This window comes from Saccostrea echinata, unplaced genomic scaffold (assembly GCF_033153115.1).
Source record: "Saccostrea echinata isolate AGI-Se365-2 ecotype Australia unplaced genomic scaffold, CSIRO_AGI_Sech_v1 ptg000009l, whole genome shotgun sequence".
Classification (NCBI taxonomy): Eukaryota; Metazoa; Mollusca; class Bivalvia; order Ostreida; family Ostreidae; genus Saccostrea; species Saccostrea echinata.
The window spans coordinates 39,940,574-39,953,717 of record NW_026889758.1 but is presented as its reverse complement, the minus strand read 5'-3'; the positions used below and the strand labels follow the sequence as shown (position 1 = coordinate 39,953,717).

Below are 13,144 nucleotides of genomic sequence, written 5' to 3'. Positions count from 1 at the left end.
CGTTGTACCCAATAACTAATGATAACTTATCATAAGTTTAATGACCCTTCTGTTAGTCATAGTATATTATGAAGTTTATCAAAAGTAACTAGATAACTATTCAAACGCAAATGAATTTTAATGATTTGAAGCTCTGGAACAATGCAATTGCAGCGACAATTGTGGTGTATGTCTTCACCTGAGAGAACTTTGTAAACAATAGCTTCGACGGTTAGAAGTCGCTATGTCACTGATCAGGAAAAAAATCATCACAAAAATTGGAGGATTCTTACGTACAGGGTGTTTCATCAAATATGTTCCAACTTTGAATGGCTATAAATTTGCACAATTAAAAAATATTTACAAAACACAATATTTTAGAGTAAATTTCCAAGTAAAAATTAAAATTTTAAATTATGATTTTGAGTGCGCTTATGTGTGAAGTACATGTATATCCATATAATGTCATTTTTTTTATGCATTTTATTTTCATCCATTAATTTAAAGCATGGAAAATTTGATAAATGGACTTTCTTCATTTCTACTTTTTTCATTTGTCTTAGCAATTTGTTAAATTTTATTGTCTTTCTTGTTTTGTTTACCAAGGAAAAGTGAAAAGGAAACCGAAAAGTCAAAGATACATCCATGAATAGGAAAACACCCCTTTTTAGTTTATACCTACTCTGGCATTTGAAAAGATCAAGGAAAGTTCTTTGTAACAATGGCATTTATTTTTTCCCATAAGTTATACTCTTCAAAAAAGAATATGTAAGTAAAGATACGTACACAGGTTAGACACAAACATCTACATTGAATAGCCATACATTTCAAGCTAAAGAAAGGTCTTAGAAAAAGAACAATCACGTTAATCGTCAATTTTCAAAAATACAGGTGGATATTCTCCACATGTTTTACACAAGCTTTCAATTTTAATCGACACGATTTGGTCTAAGTCGTTGGGTATGAACGTAATGTGATACATGTTAATCAGGTATGTTATGTCCCCTGTGCCCTCGGCTTTGAATTTGTCCTTTCCCGACTTTGTCCATAGATTCCAAGTTGCCACGCCATATTTTAGTACCAGGTGTTCGTTGTTGAGGTCCATTGTAACGTCAAGATTGCCATATATTGGATTATGGTAGGTGCCAACATACTCCCCAATAAACCTGCTCGGATTATTTGTATTGGAGTAACCCACGTATTTTGGCTTGGTTAGTTGTGCACATATTGATGACGCGTCCAACCAAGGTGTCACTTCAAGAGCAACGTCAGACAAGAAATTGTGCAACAATACACGCAACATATAGTTGTCGTCTTCACCGTTCATAGAAGTGAAAACCCCTATATTCTGGTTTGGGAAGAGTGTGATGAAAGACCTGTATCCAAACGTACTGCCGGAATGAAGGAGAATGTCTTTCTCTGTCAATAGATAAAAATGTATTGACACCTTTAGAAATGCAAACGGATAACAGCATTTTTTGTTGAATGTTATCTTCTTGTATTTTTTTTTTCAAATCATATTTCCCGAAAATTAAAGATGTATACACCAGTTTGGAAATACATTTTTTTAAGAAGCAAAACATAGATAAAATATTTGAAATATCTTTTTTTTAAATTGTATATAAAATATTTGAAAAAGAAACTTGATATTTACATATAAAATGAAAACATTTTTGTAGCATAAAAATATGTCATTAACTGAGCTCAATTGTATTGGGTGCCTGTATATTCTTGCTAAATGTTGCTTCGTTGAAAAAAAAATGCTAAAACCTTCTTAACGTATTAAAATTGCAGAGATAAATTTATTTCAAAAAACAAATTAAGATTTAAAAACATACATTTGAAGCGATAAAATCTGTTTTTTAAATTAAAACCCAAACATACACTGTTTAACATCTCCCTCCTACCCATCCACCCGCTCTCAGACCCCCCCCCCTCCCCAAAGTACTTATATACCTCTATATGTTCCTCGTTTCCAACCAAGTCCATAACCATTTTCAGTCGTCGGAACCTCTTTACTCCCGAAGTAGGTGTTAACAGTGGTCGAGTACAATTTTCTATGCTCCTGATGTAATGCATCAAAAGACACAGTAGACATAAATGGATTGCCGTTCTTGTCTTTGTTACTTAAGTGAAAATTCATGTATTGCGCCATGTCCACAGCATTGGACATTATAGATCCCGAACCTGCCCAAAGACCCCATTTTCTACAGACAGAAGAAAACTTATGAGATGAATTTCATTCTGCATTCTGTGATACACATAATCATACAAAAATAAGACCATTGACTTGTCTCTGTGTGAAAGGAATTTCTATATGATAAACAAAATAGATCTGATTTACATACTTGCTGAAATCTAATGGAACGGGTACTAAAGCCTTTGGTTTAGACTTTGGTCCTTTGTCATACCCACGTGCAGCATTTGAGAGATCTGCTATTGTGGTTATAAAAGTGGACGATGTCATATTAAGAGGTTGAAAAATGTTTGATGTCACTAGGTTTTCCCAAGAGATCCCATTGGACATTTTCTCAGAAAGGGATGTGGCAAATCCATACATCATGTTTGAATAGAGGAATGATTTTCTGAAAGTCTTTACAGCTGTCATCTCTATGAAACGTCTACAGAATACACATTTTCATCAGATGTTTGTTGATTAAGCACCTGCATTAATACTATGTATACTGCAGGACTATTTATTGATGGATAGAAATATTTTAAAGGACAGTATTTTTCAAAATGTTACGTTTGTGAAAAAAGTAAGATCTAAAGTGCTAGTATACTGCTGCCAATTCTTTTCTTGCCTCTCCAACCCCGAAGTTAAAATTTTTTTGATTTATTACAATATTTGTTCTACAACGAGGCAAGTTTCTTTGTATCAGTCAGTGTATTATGCATCTTATATGTAATAATGATATCTTAACTATGGCAGTTTCCCTCCAAATTATACAATAGTTTCAAAATTGAAATGTAATTTTTTAGTTGCAGTTGGTAGATCAAAATGTGTGGTTTATTTCAGAGAATTTACATTTGGGAATAAAACTCGTGTTATGATCTCGAAAAGGGACGTGGAAATTATAATCTTCTAGATCACTGCTTAATCTAACAAAAACCAAAATTCCTACTGGTGTAAGTTTGTTCTAGTGAGGCTCTGGTCTAGTCTAAGATTCGTATGGTCAGGAACTCCCATCCTATGAGCTAGAATATCTACCACGGTGGCCTTTTGTGTTCGTTCAGCATCAACAAAAACGAATCCTTCGTCCATCATGTCTTTGACTTTAGTAGACAGATCTAGACTAAAATTGTGCATATGAATGTATGTTTTCCATAAATAAATTTAATTGATTGTCATAAATGCTTTAACATGAATTGGTGATATTTTAGCAGAACCCGAACAAAGCCTTGAAAGTATGTAAAATTAGTCTAATGTAAGAAGCAAGGTTTTTTTTTCGAAAATTATACAAACAAATGAATTTCTTGTCAAAATTGAAACTTCTGCTTTATATCTAAATATTACAGATAAAATTTCTTAAGGTATCATAGGAAACTGCAGATTAATATTAAAGTAATGGGGCTTTACTTAGCTTCCTCCATTTGCTTTACAAGAAGTAGTGCAGCGAAAGATTTAGAAACGGAACCGATTTGAAAAAGAGTTTGGTCAGTGACAGAAATGTTTGAGTTGAGCATGGTCTCGCCATATCCTCTGGTGTATAGTGTTTCGAAATCCTTCACAACAGCAACTGTCAATCCAGGGATCCATGAAGCACAGGACATGACCTTTAATTAATGAGTAATTTATACCTGTTACATGCATCATGACATTTTAACAAAATGGATTTATAAGTAGATAAATGCACTATTTTATTATAAATTGTAATTGATTTCATGACGGTAAACATTAACTCAGAATAACAACCACGAGATAATGAAAATTGGATTCCTAGGAAATTGGAGTGGAAAATAAAGAAAAAGAATTCCTTTACATATGTAGATAAAAATATCGATTTCAATAACATATATTTATTTCATATCTTTTATGATGTTCAGTTAGCAGAATACCATCATATAATCAGGCAATTTCGTGAAGCATAAAAAACAACAAATCCTTTGAAATCCCTTTAAATACAGAAGTTATAAATGATTTAAACTGATTAATGTAATTTTTATGGTAAGAGGTATTTATATGATCATGGTTTATACAGAGTGCGAACATTATATTTTGTCGCCAAAAAATGTAGACATTTTAGAGCTTTTTGTAATATTTATTTATAATTTACGTTTTGCGTTATTGAATTTGTTAAAAAAATATATGGGGGAGAGATTTCAAATTATCAAATACTATAATATTATGGACGTTTGAATTCATAATCATTATAATTAGTGCATTATTTACACTTTTAATCTAAAATGTGGAGTTGACAGGGACTTTAAGGACAGACGATTAACGTTCCTCAATAATATATAATTTTTTCTAAGATTTTATCACTGAAGTATTGCTACTTTACTCGCAAAAACTTGAGATACCTTACCAGACATTTGTGCAAGATACCAGAGGATGTTGTTTCCTATAAAATCCTTTTGGAAAAAACTTAATTAGCCAATAACACATTTTTCAGTGTTTCAATTTTTAAAGACAATTAGAAACCAGTTTAGAAATCAGAAGGTAATTATAATTTTGAATATTTTCCATACAATACTTAGATATAGAAAACAGATATTTGAGGAACGTATCGTCTGACCTTAAGCAGAGGGATAGTGTTATATTATTTTTTTTTACCGATATAAATGACCATAGAAATGTAATAGCTATAGCTTGATTAAGAAGAATTAAATTAAAGTAAGAATTCTAATTTATATATATATATATATATATGTATATATATATATATATATATATATATATATATATATATATATATATATATATATATATATATATATATATGCGTTTTAAAGAGGCGTTTTCTTGCCCTGTCTAAATACACTAATCAGCTTGTTGACACTACATGTACAATGTAATAGCGAAAAGGAAAGAATTAATCCATTTTTTTTAATTATCAACCTATGGCTTAGATAAAACTTGTTCGTTACGCCCAAAGTCTGCTAGAATAACGTTTGTTTAAAATCTTTCTAAAAATAAGACTTTCCTCGAGAAAGCACGTCTTAAGGCTCATATTTCCAACAAAATCTCTATTAATGAGCGCTAATTCGAGAAAAAAAAACCCTGATGTCTTGTTATATTTATTGATAACATTTGATTGCATGGAAATTCGAAAGTTAGAAAAACAATATACTTATACAAACTTTCATTACAATGCATTTTTATTACAAAATTCGATCATTTTTTATATTTTAATTTTTCCATAGACTTTAGCCTAAAGTTCCTTAGAGAATCCTTTCAATTAATTAAAAATTATAGTTGTAACAAAGCATCTGGGTTATATTTAACAATTAAGGCGTAAAACAAACATTTTTGGGGGAATGAATCCATAAAATATTTCCAAAGGGGCACACAATTGCTTGTGACTGTACAGAGCAATTGCTGTTTCTACAGCATATTATTCTAAGCTGATAATCTGCCAGTACATTTTGAATTTAAAATGCGTAAAACTGTGAAAAAAATCTTTTGTAAGAAACAACACAGAAATATGAAAGAAAGGGAACACATTTGTGCAAAATGACATACCTGCTTTAATGTTTGGTCAACTTTATTCTCATATTCCATGGGTGTAATTGACTGACAGGTAGGAAAAAGACTGGCCTGTATTAGACACAGGAACAGCAACAAACGTCCCTCCATTTCTAGATTCCCTATGTATCTCCTGATTACGGAAAGTCGCCTTTCTATTTTATATCTATTTGCTGCGATTAGCAACAGTTCCGGGTTTGCTAAACTCTGTATTTTGTTTACTAGTCGATGCTACTTTTAACCATCATTGAAGGATATTAAAGCTCTACGTTATGAAATGATTTACTGTTTGATAGTTCCAAAAGAAAATCTCGGTTAATTTTCCGATAAAAATGACACAGCTTTTCTCTCATTTCTAAAATGAAGGGGTCATTTAGAAGTCAGATAAAGGCGATGAGATATTATATTGGTACTTTGTGCATCCGTAAAACCTTAGTGACCTCATTATCAGCTTATTTTTTTAAGGAAATATAAGGAACGGTATTATTTAGTTAGTAATATTCTCTCAATCATCAAAGGGTGTTCGCTCACGCGTAAAGCTTCACCGGACGTAACTTCGTACGTTTAGGACGTATGTTAATATTAAAGAGCTCTTGCGACTTGTTCTGCTGGTTTTAGGATAGAACTTCTACTTGAAAAATTTACGATAATCTGAGTCTACCCCTATGTATGCCAAAATATACAAGTGTTGTATGTTTTATATAATAATGTTTGCATCTATGAAGTACATGTATGTATGTGGAATGATCAATGTAAGGTTTAAAATTAGCATGTGTTGAAGGACCTTTGAAGTTGTCAGATTTTTTTCATTTTTGCACCTGAGATTTCTTAAATAACTGTCACTAACATCCTGAAATTTGAGGATCTAATTCCCATTATTGCTGGAGATATGATGCATTTATCTCCCTTACTCCAGAGCAGTCAAGAATACACACTGAGCACTCTGACAGAAGTTTTTTGTGCATATTTTGAAGCAGAATTTCATCCTTAATAGACTAAGCCTGGCAACCAATTTTGTATCCGTGGAGAGTATATGCACTGTTCTTCACAACAAACAAAAAATAATTCACAAGTCTGAGACCATTATGCAATTATTACATAACAAAATTGCATTTTACCCTCCTAAGAATGACAAAATTTACAGAAATTGTTAAATATTAGGCTGATAATAAAATCTGCATCTGGTCAATTTATGTTCCAAATAAAGCCTAGGTACTTGTCTACAACCTGCTATGCAGAATTTTATCTAAAAGCTGTGTTGTAACACAGGGCAGTCCAAATGATATCAGCATCTGGGGAGGTTCTGGACAGCTCTGACACTCCATTAAACTTGCTTTGATGATAAGAAAATGGAGAAAACAATTCAGATGTAATTTATTGTTGTGATTTATGTAACTGGCTTTCTCTGCAGACACAAATTAGCCATGAAATTCCAATTGAACATACATAATTATCCTCTTTTCATTGAATTACTCAGGAATTTCAAAGGTGTTTGATGAATTTGCATGATTAATTCAAGATTACAGCTTTTTGTATCACCAAATTTACATAAAAATTCAACATTTAAATTTAAAAATATAAATCTTAAGCATTTTTATGGGTCTTAACACTTTTAAATGTGAATAACTGCAACAAAGAAACTAATATCAGGCCATCTTCCATGATTCTTGGAGGTGAGTGGGTGTACAAAAACTGCTGATAAAATTTATAGGAAGTGACAAAAGAAGAACAGGGCACTTTATTAGCTGAATTATGGTTATTCTGATATTTTGATTGTGTAAATATGTCAAATTTCTTTATCACTTTAATTTGTAATTTATTAATTTTTCAGTACATTAATGTGCCTAACAAATCATGCTAAAATAAGCATCCTGACTGAGACTTAATTTAAAAGAGAGGGTCAACACCTACATAAAAGTGTTAAAATGACAAAAACATTCTCTGGCAAACTGAAAAATCTTGAATGTCAGCTGCGAAAGCATGGAAAAAGTCTAGAGAACCATAACAGGCATACCATGGTGCTAAGTGACATTCTGTACTATATGTGTGATGCATGGTTGGGACTCAGAATAAGTATTCACTCTCATGCCCTGACAGTATTTATGCATTTTTGGTCATAAGCTTCTTATTTTTGAAAAATTCTTAATAAATTTTATTCGTGCATTACTTTATTAGACAAATTTAACTCATTTCATTATTTCTATTCCTCCACTCCAGTAATAAATGAATCACTTAAGGTGAATAAAATGAAAGTAAACCCAGTCTCTGTAAAATTTAACACTTTTTAAAAACATGTTTTACTTCTTCACATTTTATCGCAGTTGTCGCTTTTGTTGAAAACTCATTCGCAAACCCAGAATTAGTCTTTTCTTGAAAAAATCAGCCTAAAGTGCTTTTACGGCAAAGTCTGTAGACACTATAATTGACTGCGGTCAGGTGGTGCAGAGTTTAAAGTCATCTAAAATTTAAAAAACCACATTTTCTAACTTCTTTCTACATGTCAGATGCATAATCCTACTTTGAAAGTCATAATTTGGAGTTTTGAGGGTAAAACATGACATATTATTTGTATTTTACATAGAAATCTGTATAAATTAATGTCAACCCTGCTCCTAAATTTAAAAATATGTGCTTTCACACAGAAAGTTCATAAAATGACATATTTTGTTGAAATATGCCTTTATAAAATTAAAACTGCCTTTAATATGGGCGTAGATGATTTTACACAATCATCTTCAAGGTATCACACCGGTAATTGTTTTCCCTATGTAATTCTATATAGAATAAAAAATCATTAAAAATCAGGTATTCGAATTCTTGAAAAAATATTTAGCAGGAAGTGTTAAACGTTACCAGTCACATCAGCTGACACCAAAAAATAGGGTACCTACACGGCATTTTCTGATTTTTTCCATCCGCAAACAGGAATACCCTCAAAACCACGTGTATTCAATGTGTTTATAAACATCCTGTGTGCACCCCAGGAAGTGGCCTCCTATGCCCCAAAAGAAATAGTTCCTGTCAGAAACCTTTAATATTTTACAAAGTACATAAAATATCCTAAGCACAGATACCAAAAATGTAAAAATAGAATAAGGGAAATTAAAAAATTTCTCACAATAAAAAAAATATTTCTTTATTATGTATGGAACTACAATTGACTAAGTTCATTTTGATTGGTCAATTACCGGTGTGATACCTTGAACTTGCTGACCGTGATACCTTGTCTTTCTAAATAAATGTTAGATCAGGTGTAAAGACAAATATTGACCCCCATGGAAAAATGACTGGGAGTCATTTTTCGACTTTGAATGATGATTCCCCCCCAGTCGTAGAAAAATGGGTTTTCTTGATAGAAAAAGAAACCTAGGGGTCAGTTTTCTACATGTGCAACCTATAAGAAATTGATCCCCGTTGAAACAACAGAGTGAAACAAAGTTTAAACGATATGATGGGTCTCAAAGTTTAATTCTCTTGCGTTTTCCTGGCAAACACTGAACGAACAAGCAATGTTAAAATGTAATATATCACCATTACATTGTGTGATCTTTTGTACCTATTTGGATATTTTACTAGAGAATAACACTAATGGCAAACTAACAACAAAACTTTGATAAACATGATGGCTTCAACATTTCTATCGTCAATTCCCCTTGTTTATGTGGCAATATACCATTATCACCTGCATATGGAGTTTATGTTTCCCGCAAGAGAAAACAACAAACAAGCAATTCTAAAACGAGACAAGCTATTGACAAATACGTTGATAATACGAGGATATAAACGGTCTCGATCAAAGTCAATATTTCGCAAATTCTATGGTCGATACAAATGACGTGGAAAAATGACCGGGAGTCGACTTCGAAAAATGACTCCAAGTCGTTATACTACAGAGGTCATTATTCGTCTTCACACGGAATGTAGAATAATAGCAGCAGAAACAGCATAATTTTGCTAGTTCTTGTTTTGGGCTAATTATTTGAAATCATATGATAGTAGAAAATTGTTGTCATTCCAATTTTAAAGTTTACTTTAAAGGAGAGTTTTTCAGTAAAAATCCATGGCTTTTGCCCTTATTTCTCAAATGAAGTGGACATTGAGATGTAAGATAAAAGAAATCTCCTATCAGCAGCGGATGCTGTGTTATATTATGAATATAGTTCATCCGTAAAACTCCAATTTCGTTTTTTTTTTAAGCAGTCTTCTGTGGAAATATGAGGATTGGTGATATTTAGAGAAGAAAATCATTAAAGTCTGGCCTTTATTTTTGACATTTTGGACAATAGTTCCTCTGATTATCTGACTTTCGTGATGACGATTCATCGTCATCAAACTCACTCTTTCCAATTTTTATTTGATAAATATATATATCAAGATTTATCGTTAAATTCTAATGTTATACTCAGAAATAAAAAATGTACACTGAGGATAGTTGTAAGCATTGATTTAGCCCCCTGCGCTGATTAATATTTTTGTACATTGAACTCTTACATTACCGTTAATGGATTTTGGAGCAATTCTTCCTCAAATGATTATAGCCAATACAAAATGTACAACTTCCCTTCTTGTCATGAAATAATGTTAACCGAAGCAGAAAATCAAGATTCAGAAAAAAATTCAATTTTACAATCATTTAAAAGACGAAACATATAAATTTAAGTCTAAATACATGTATGTATATTTTGCTGAAATGATATCGAAGTCAATTAGATCAAAATAAAAATGCTACTCATCATTACATCAACAAACTTCTCTCATCCGCAAGTTTAGATTTTCGGTAAATTAAAAACATTTTACAAATGAATTAAATTTTGACTTCTAAAAGTCTAATTCGGTTTCGTGATCCAGGGGCCTGGACCCTGATTCATTTAAGGACATGCGCTCACATGTAATCCTTTTCATGATGCACTTTGTAAATTTCGGGACAGCGTGCAATTTCCGAAAAATCTGCATTTCCTCAAACAATATAAGTTTACGTCAACCAAGAACGTTTAAGATAAAAAGTTGAATATGTTGTCATCTTAAAACGAGGCCTTTATTTTTGCATCCCTAAATAGACATCTTTGCTTCATTGTCTTGAAGTTTTTTTTAATATATTCAACATTTTTTACAACCATTCTCTCACGATTAATTAAAGACCAGGGACCCGTTTTACAAAAGAACTTACGATTAAGACCAAAATCTTTAGTTTATTATATTTACATTTCCAATGTCTTTGTCCGAGATAAAATTACAAATTGTAAAAATACTTTATTTCTACATAAATCTATTGGTTCATCGATAGGCGCGGTTAAAAAAAATCACGTGCGGGGCGGGACAAATAGAGAGAGAAGCGGAGCTATTAGCACGGGAATTTGCAGAATCAGGAGCATGTAAATATAAGGAATAACTGTCAGATTTTTTTTGATTCATGACAATGATCAATCGATTGGCTTGCGTGATAATTTTATGCATAAACGCCTTCGGCGTTTATGCAAATTATCACGAAAGCCACTCGATTGATCACATCATGAATCCAAAAAATTAGACAGTTATTCCTTAAGTAAAATTTTGCAAAATTATTTATTATGTTTGAAATTGCTAGCATAAAAAAATCTTGTTTAAATAATTTATTATGTTTGAAATTGCTAGCATAAAAATATCTTGTTAAATTCTTTTTTAAAAAATTAAAACCATTTTCAAATGAATGTAAATTAGAAAGCAATAAGCAGAATCAAATTTTGGTCTTAGTCGTAAGTTCTTTCGTAAAACGGACCCTAGGCTTTTTGACATCATAGACAATTGTTTCAACAATAATAATGGAACTCGTATATTTACATACATTGTCATTGGTCACCTGCAAATTATTTTATTAAGAAATTTCTGATTTATAACACAGAGTACTTTGACGTTGATATTAAAAATGTTGCTGGATTTCTCATTGACAATATCCATGTAGTTTTTGGAGACCAGGCCTTTCACTAATCTGTTGGAATTCCCATGGGTACTAGGCCTAATTGCGTCCCGTTATTAGCAGACCTGATTTATTTATATGAAGCAGAATTTATTTTAAAAAAAACTTCTACATGACTCTTGTCGTGACCGTTAATTCGACATTTAGATATATCGACGACGTTTTATCAATTAACAATGTTCATTTACACTCCTACGATTATTAGATACATCCTATTGAACTCGAAATAAAAGACACCACAACGTCTGGCACTTCTGTTTCATATTGGGATGTTTTACTAGAGAAAAACATCAATTGATGGCAAACTAACAAGAAAACTGTAATTTATGATCAACGTGATGGCTTCAACTTTTCTATTGTCAACTTTCCTTATTTATATAGCAATGTACATGTACCATTATCACCTACATATGGAGTTTATGTCTCGCAGTTGATTCAATCAAGAGCATGTTCTACAAACGAACAATTTCTAAAACGAGACAAGCCATTGACAAAAAAGTTGATGATAGAAAGATATCAACAAAGTTGTTTAAGGTCAACATATTGCAAATTCTATGGTCTATACAATGACCTTGTTAGTAAATTCGAATGTTGATTAACGTCTTTCATACAAATTGTTAGGCCTTTGTTTTCACACTGAATTGTCTACGGATTTTTCCGTTCACTCAATCATGACAAGGACCGAACGGCAGATGTGACCGGTCGACAGGGGATGCTTACTCCTCCAAGGCACCTGACCCAACCTCTGTTTTCAGAGGTCTATGGAGTTTGCTCTGCTCACAGTTTAAATTGTTTAAATGGATTTTTGAGCATGATCACTGTTTGTTATCTTCCCATTTCATTTGTGTTAAAGTTCTAGTTAGTTTTTTAAGTGCACACTGAAGGGATAAAGTTTCTGCAATTTTTGACTTTTACTTTTAAAAAAACTTTAATTAGCTATGTATGATAAATGTGATTAAAAAAATCAAACGGCATAATAAAGCTTTTTGTGTAGCAAATTGTATAACTAATTGATCTGGAAGTTTGGAGTTTTTTGTTCAAAACATGAAGTTTGTAATTAATATAGTTTTTTGGTACATATTTGAAAACTAAATGTGAAATGAAACTTGTAAAAAGCAATAATGGTTGAGGAGACAGAATCTATAAATTTAGAAAGTTTTGTAAATATATATCTGATGCTCCATCTTGGAATAAATGCATCTGAACTAAATTGCGTGATTTGGGTTTTCATTTAAAAGAAAAATTATATCTATTTATTGGCTACAGTCATCCTGGGAGCTTCTTGTTTTTAAATCTGCGCCGTGTATTGTATTTTTGTAAATACAAAAAAAAAACACATTGCAATTTTAATTCTCACTTTCATTTCTTTTTAGCAGGAAAACCATGGTATCCATCAAATGAATAATTTCTAGTTTACTAACGTGAATTAATTGAGAAAACGTCAATTGAATATTAGATCTAAGATTATTTTCTTCAAACTGTTTTTTACATTTAGGACAAAAGAGATCACACTGTATGAAAAG

General features: G+C 31.7%; 2 protein-coding genes across 2 annotated transcripts in view; one reads left to right on the top strand and one right to left on the bottom strand.

The window, feature by feature from the left end:
- The window catches only part of LOC133182373 (B9 domain-containing protein 2-like), a 613,772-nt gene that overhangs the window by 46,204 nt on the left and 554,424 nt on the right, over positions 1-13,144 (top strand). The gene's annotated exons all lie outside the window — the stretch shown is intronic.
- Positions 705-5,800, bottom strand: LOC133183706 (uncharacterized). Its single transcript, XM_061318630.1, has 6 exons — positions 5,666-5,800; positions 3,560-3,756; positions 3,105-3,275; positions 2,328-2,600; positions 1,936-2,186; positions 705-1,398 (listed from the first exon to the last, which is right to left on the bottom strand). The coding sequence occupies exons 1-6, from the start codon at positions 5,777-5,779 to the stop codon at positions 845-847; spliced, it is 1,560 nt and encodes a 519-aa protein (XP_061174614.1). The 5' UTR covers positions 5,780-5,800; the 3' UTR covers positions 705-844.

Bases quoted from the DNA above. Each gene is read 5' to 3' on its own strand.
- LOC133183706 (XM_061318630.1), bottom strand. From the start codon at position 5,779: ATGGAGGGACGTTTGTTGCTGTTCCTGTGTCTAATACAGGCCAGTCTT. The intron at 2,601-3,104 runs GTAGGAATTTTG...TGTATTCTGTAG, and splicing joins ACTAGAACAAACTTACACCA to ACGTTTCATAGAGATGACAG. The intron at 1,399-1,935 runs GTATATAAGTAC...ATCTATTGACAG, and splicing joins GAAACGAGGAACATATAGAG to AGAAAGACATTCTCCTTCAT.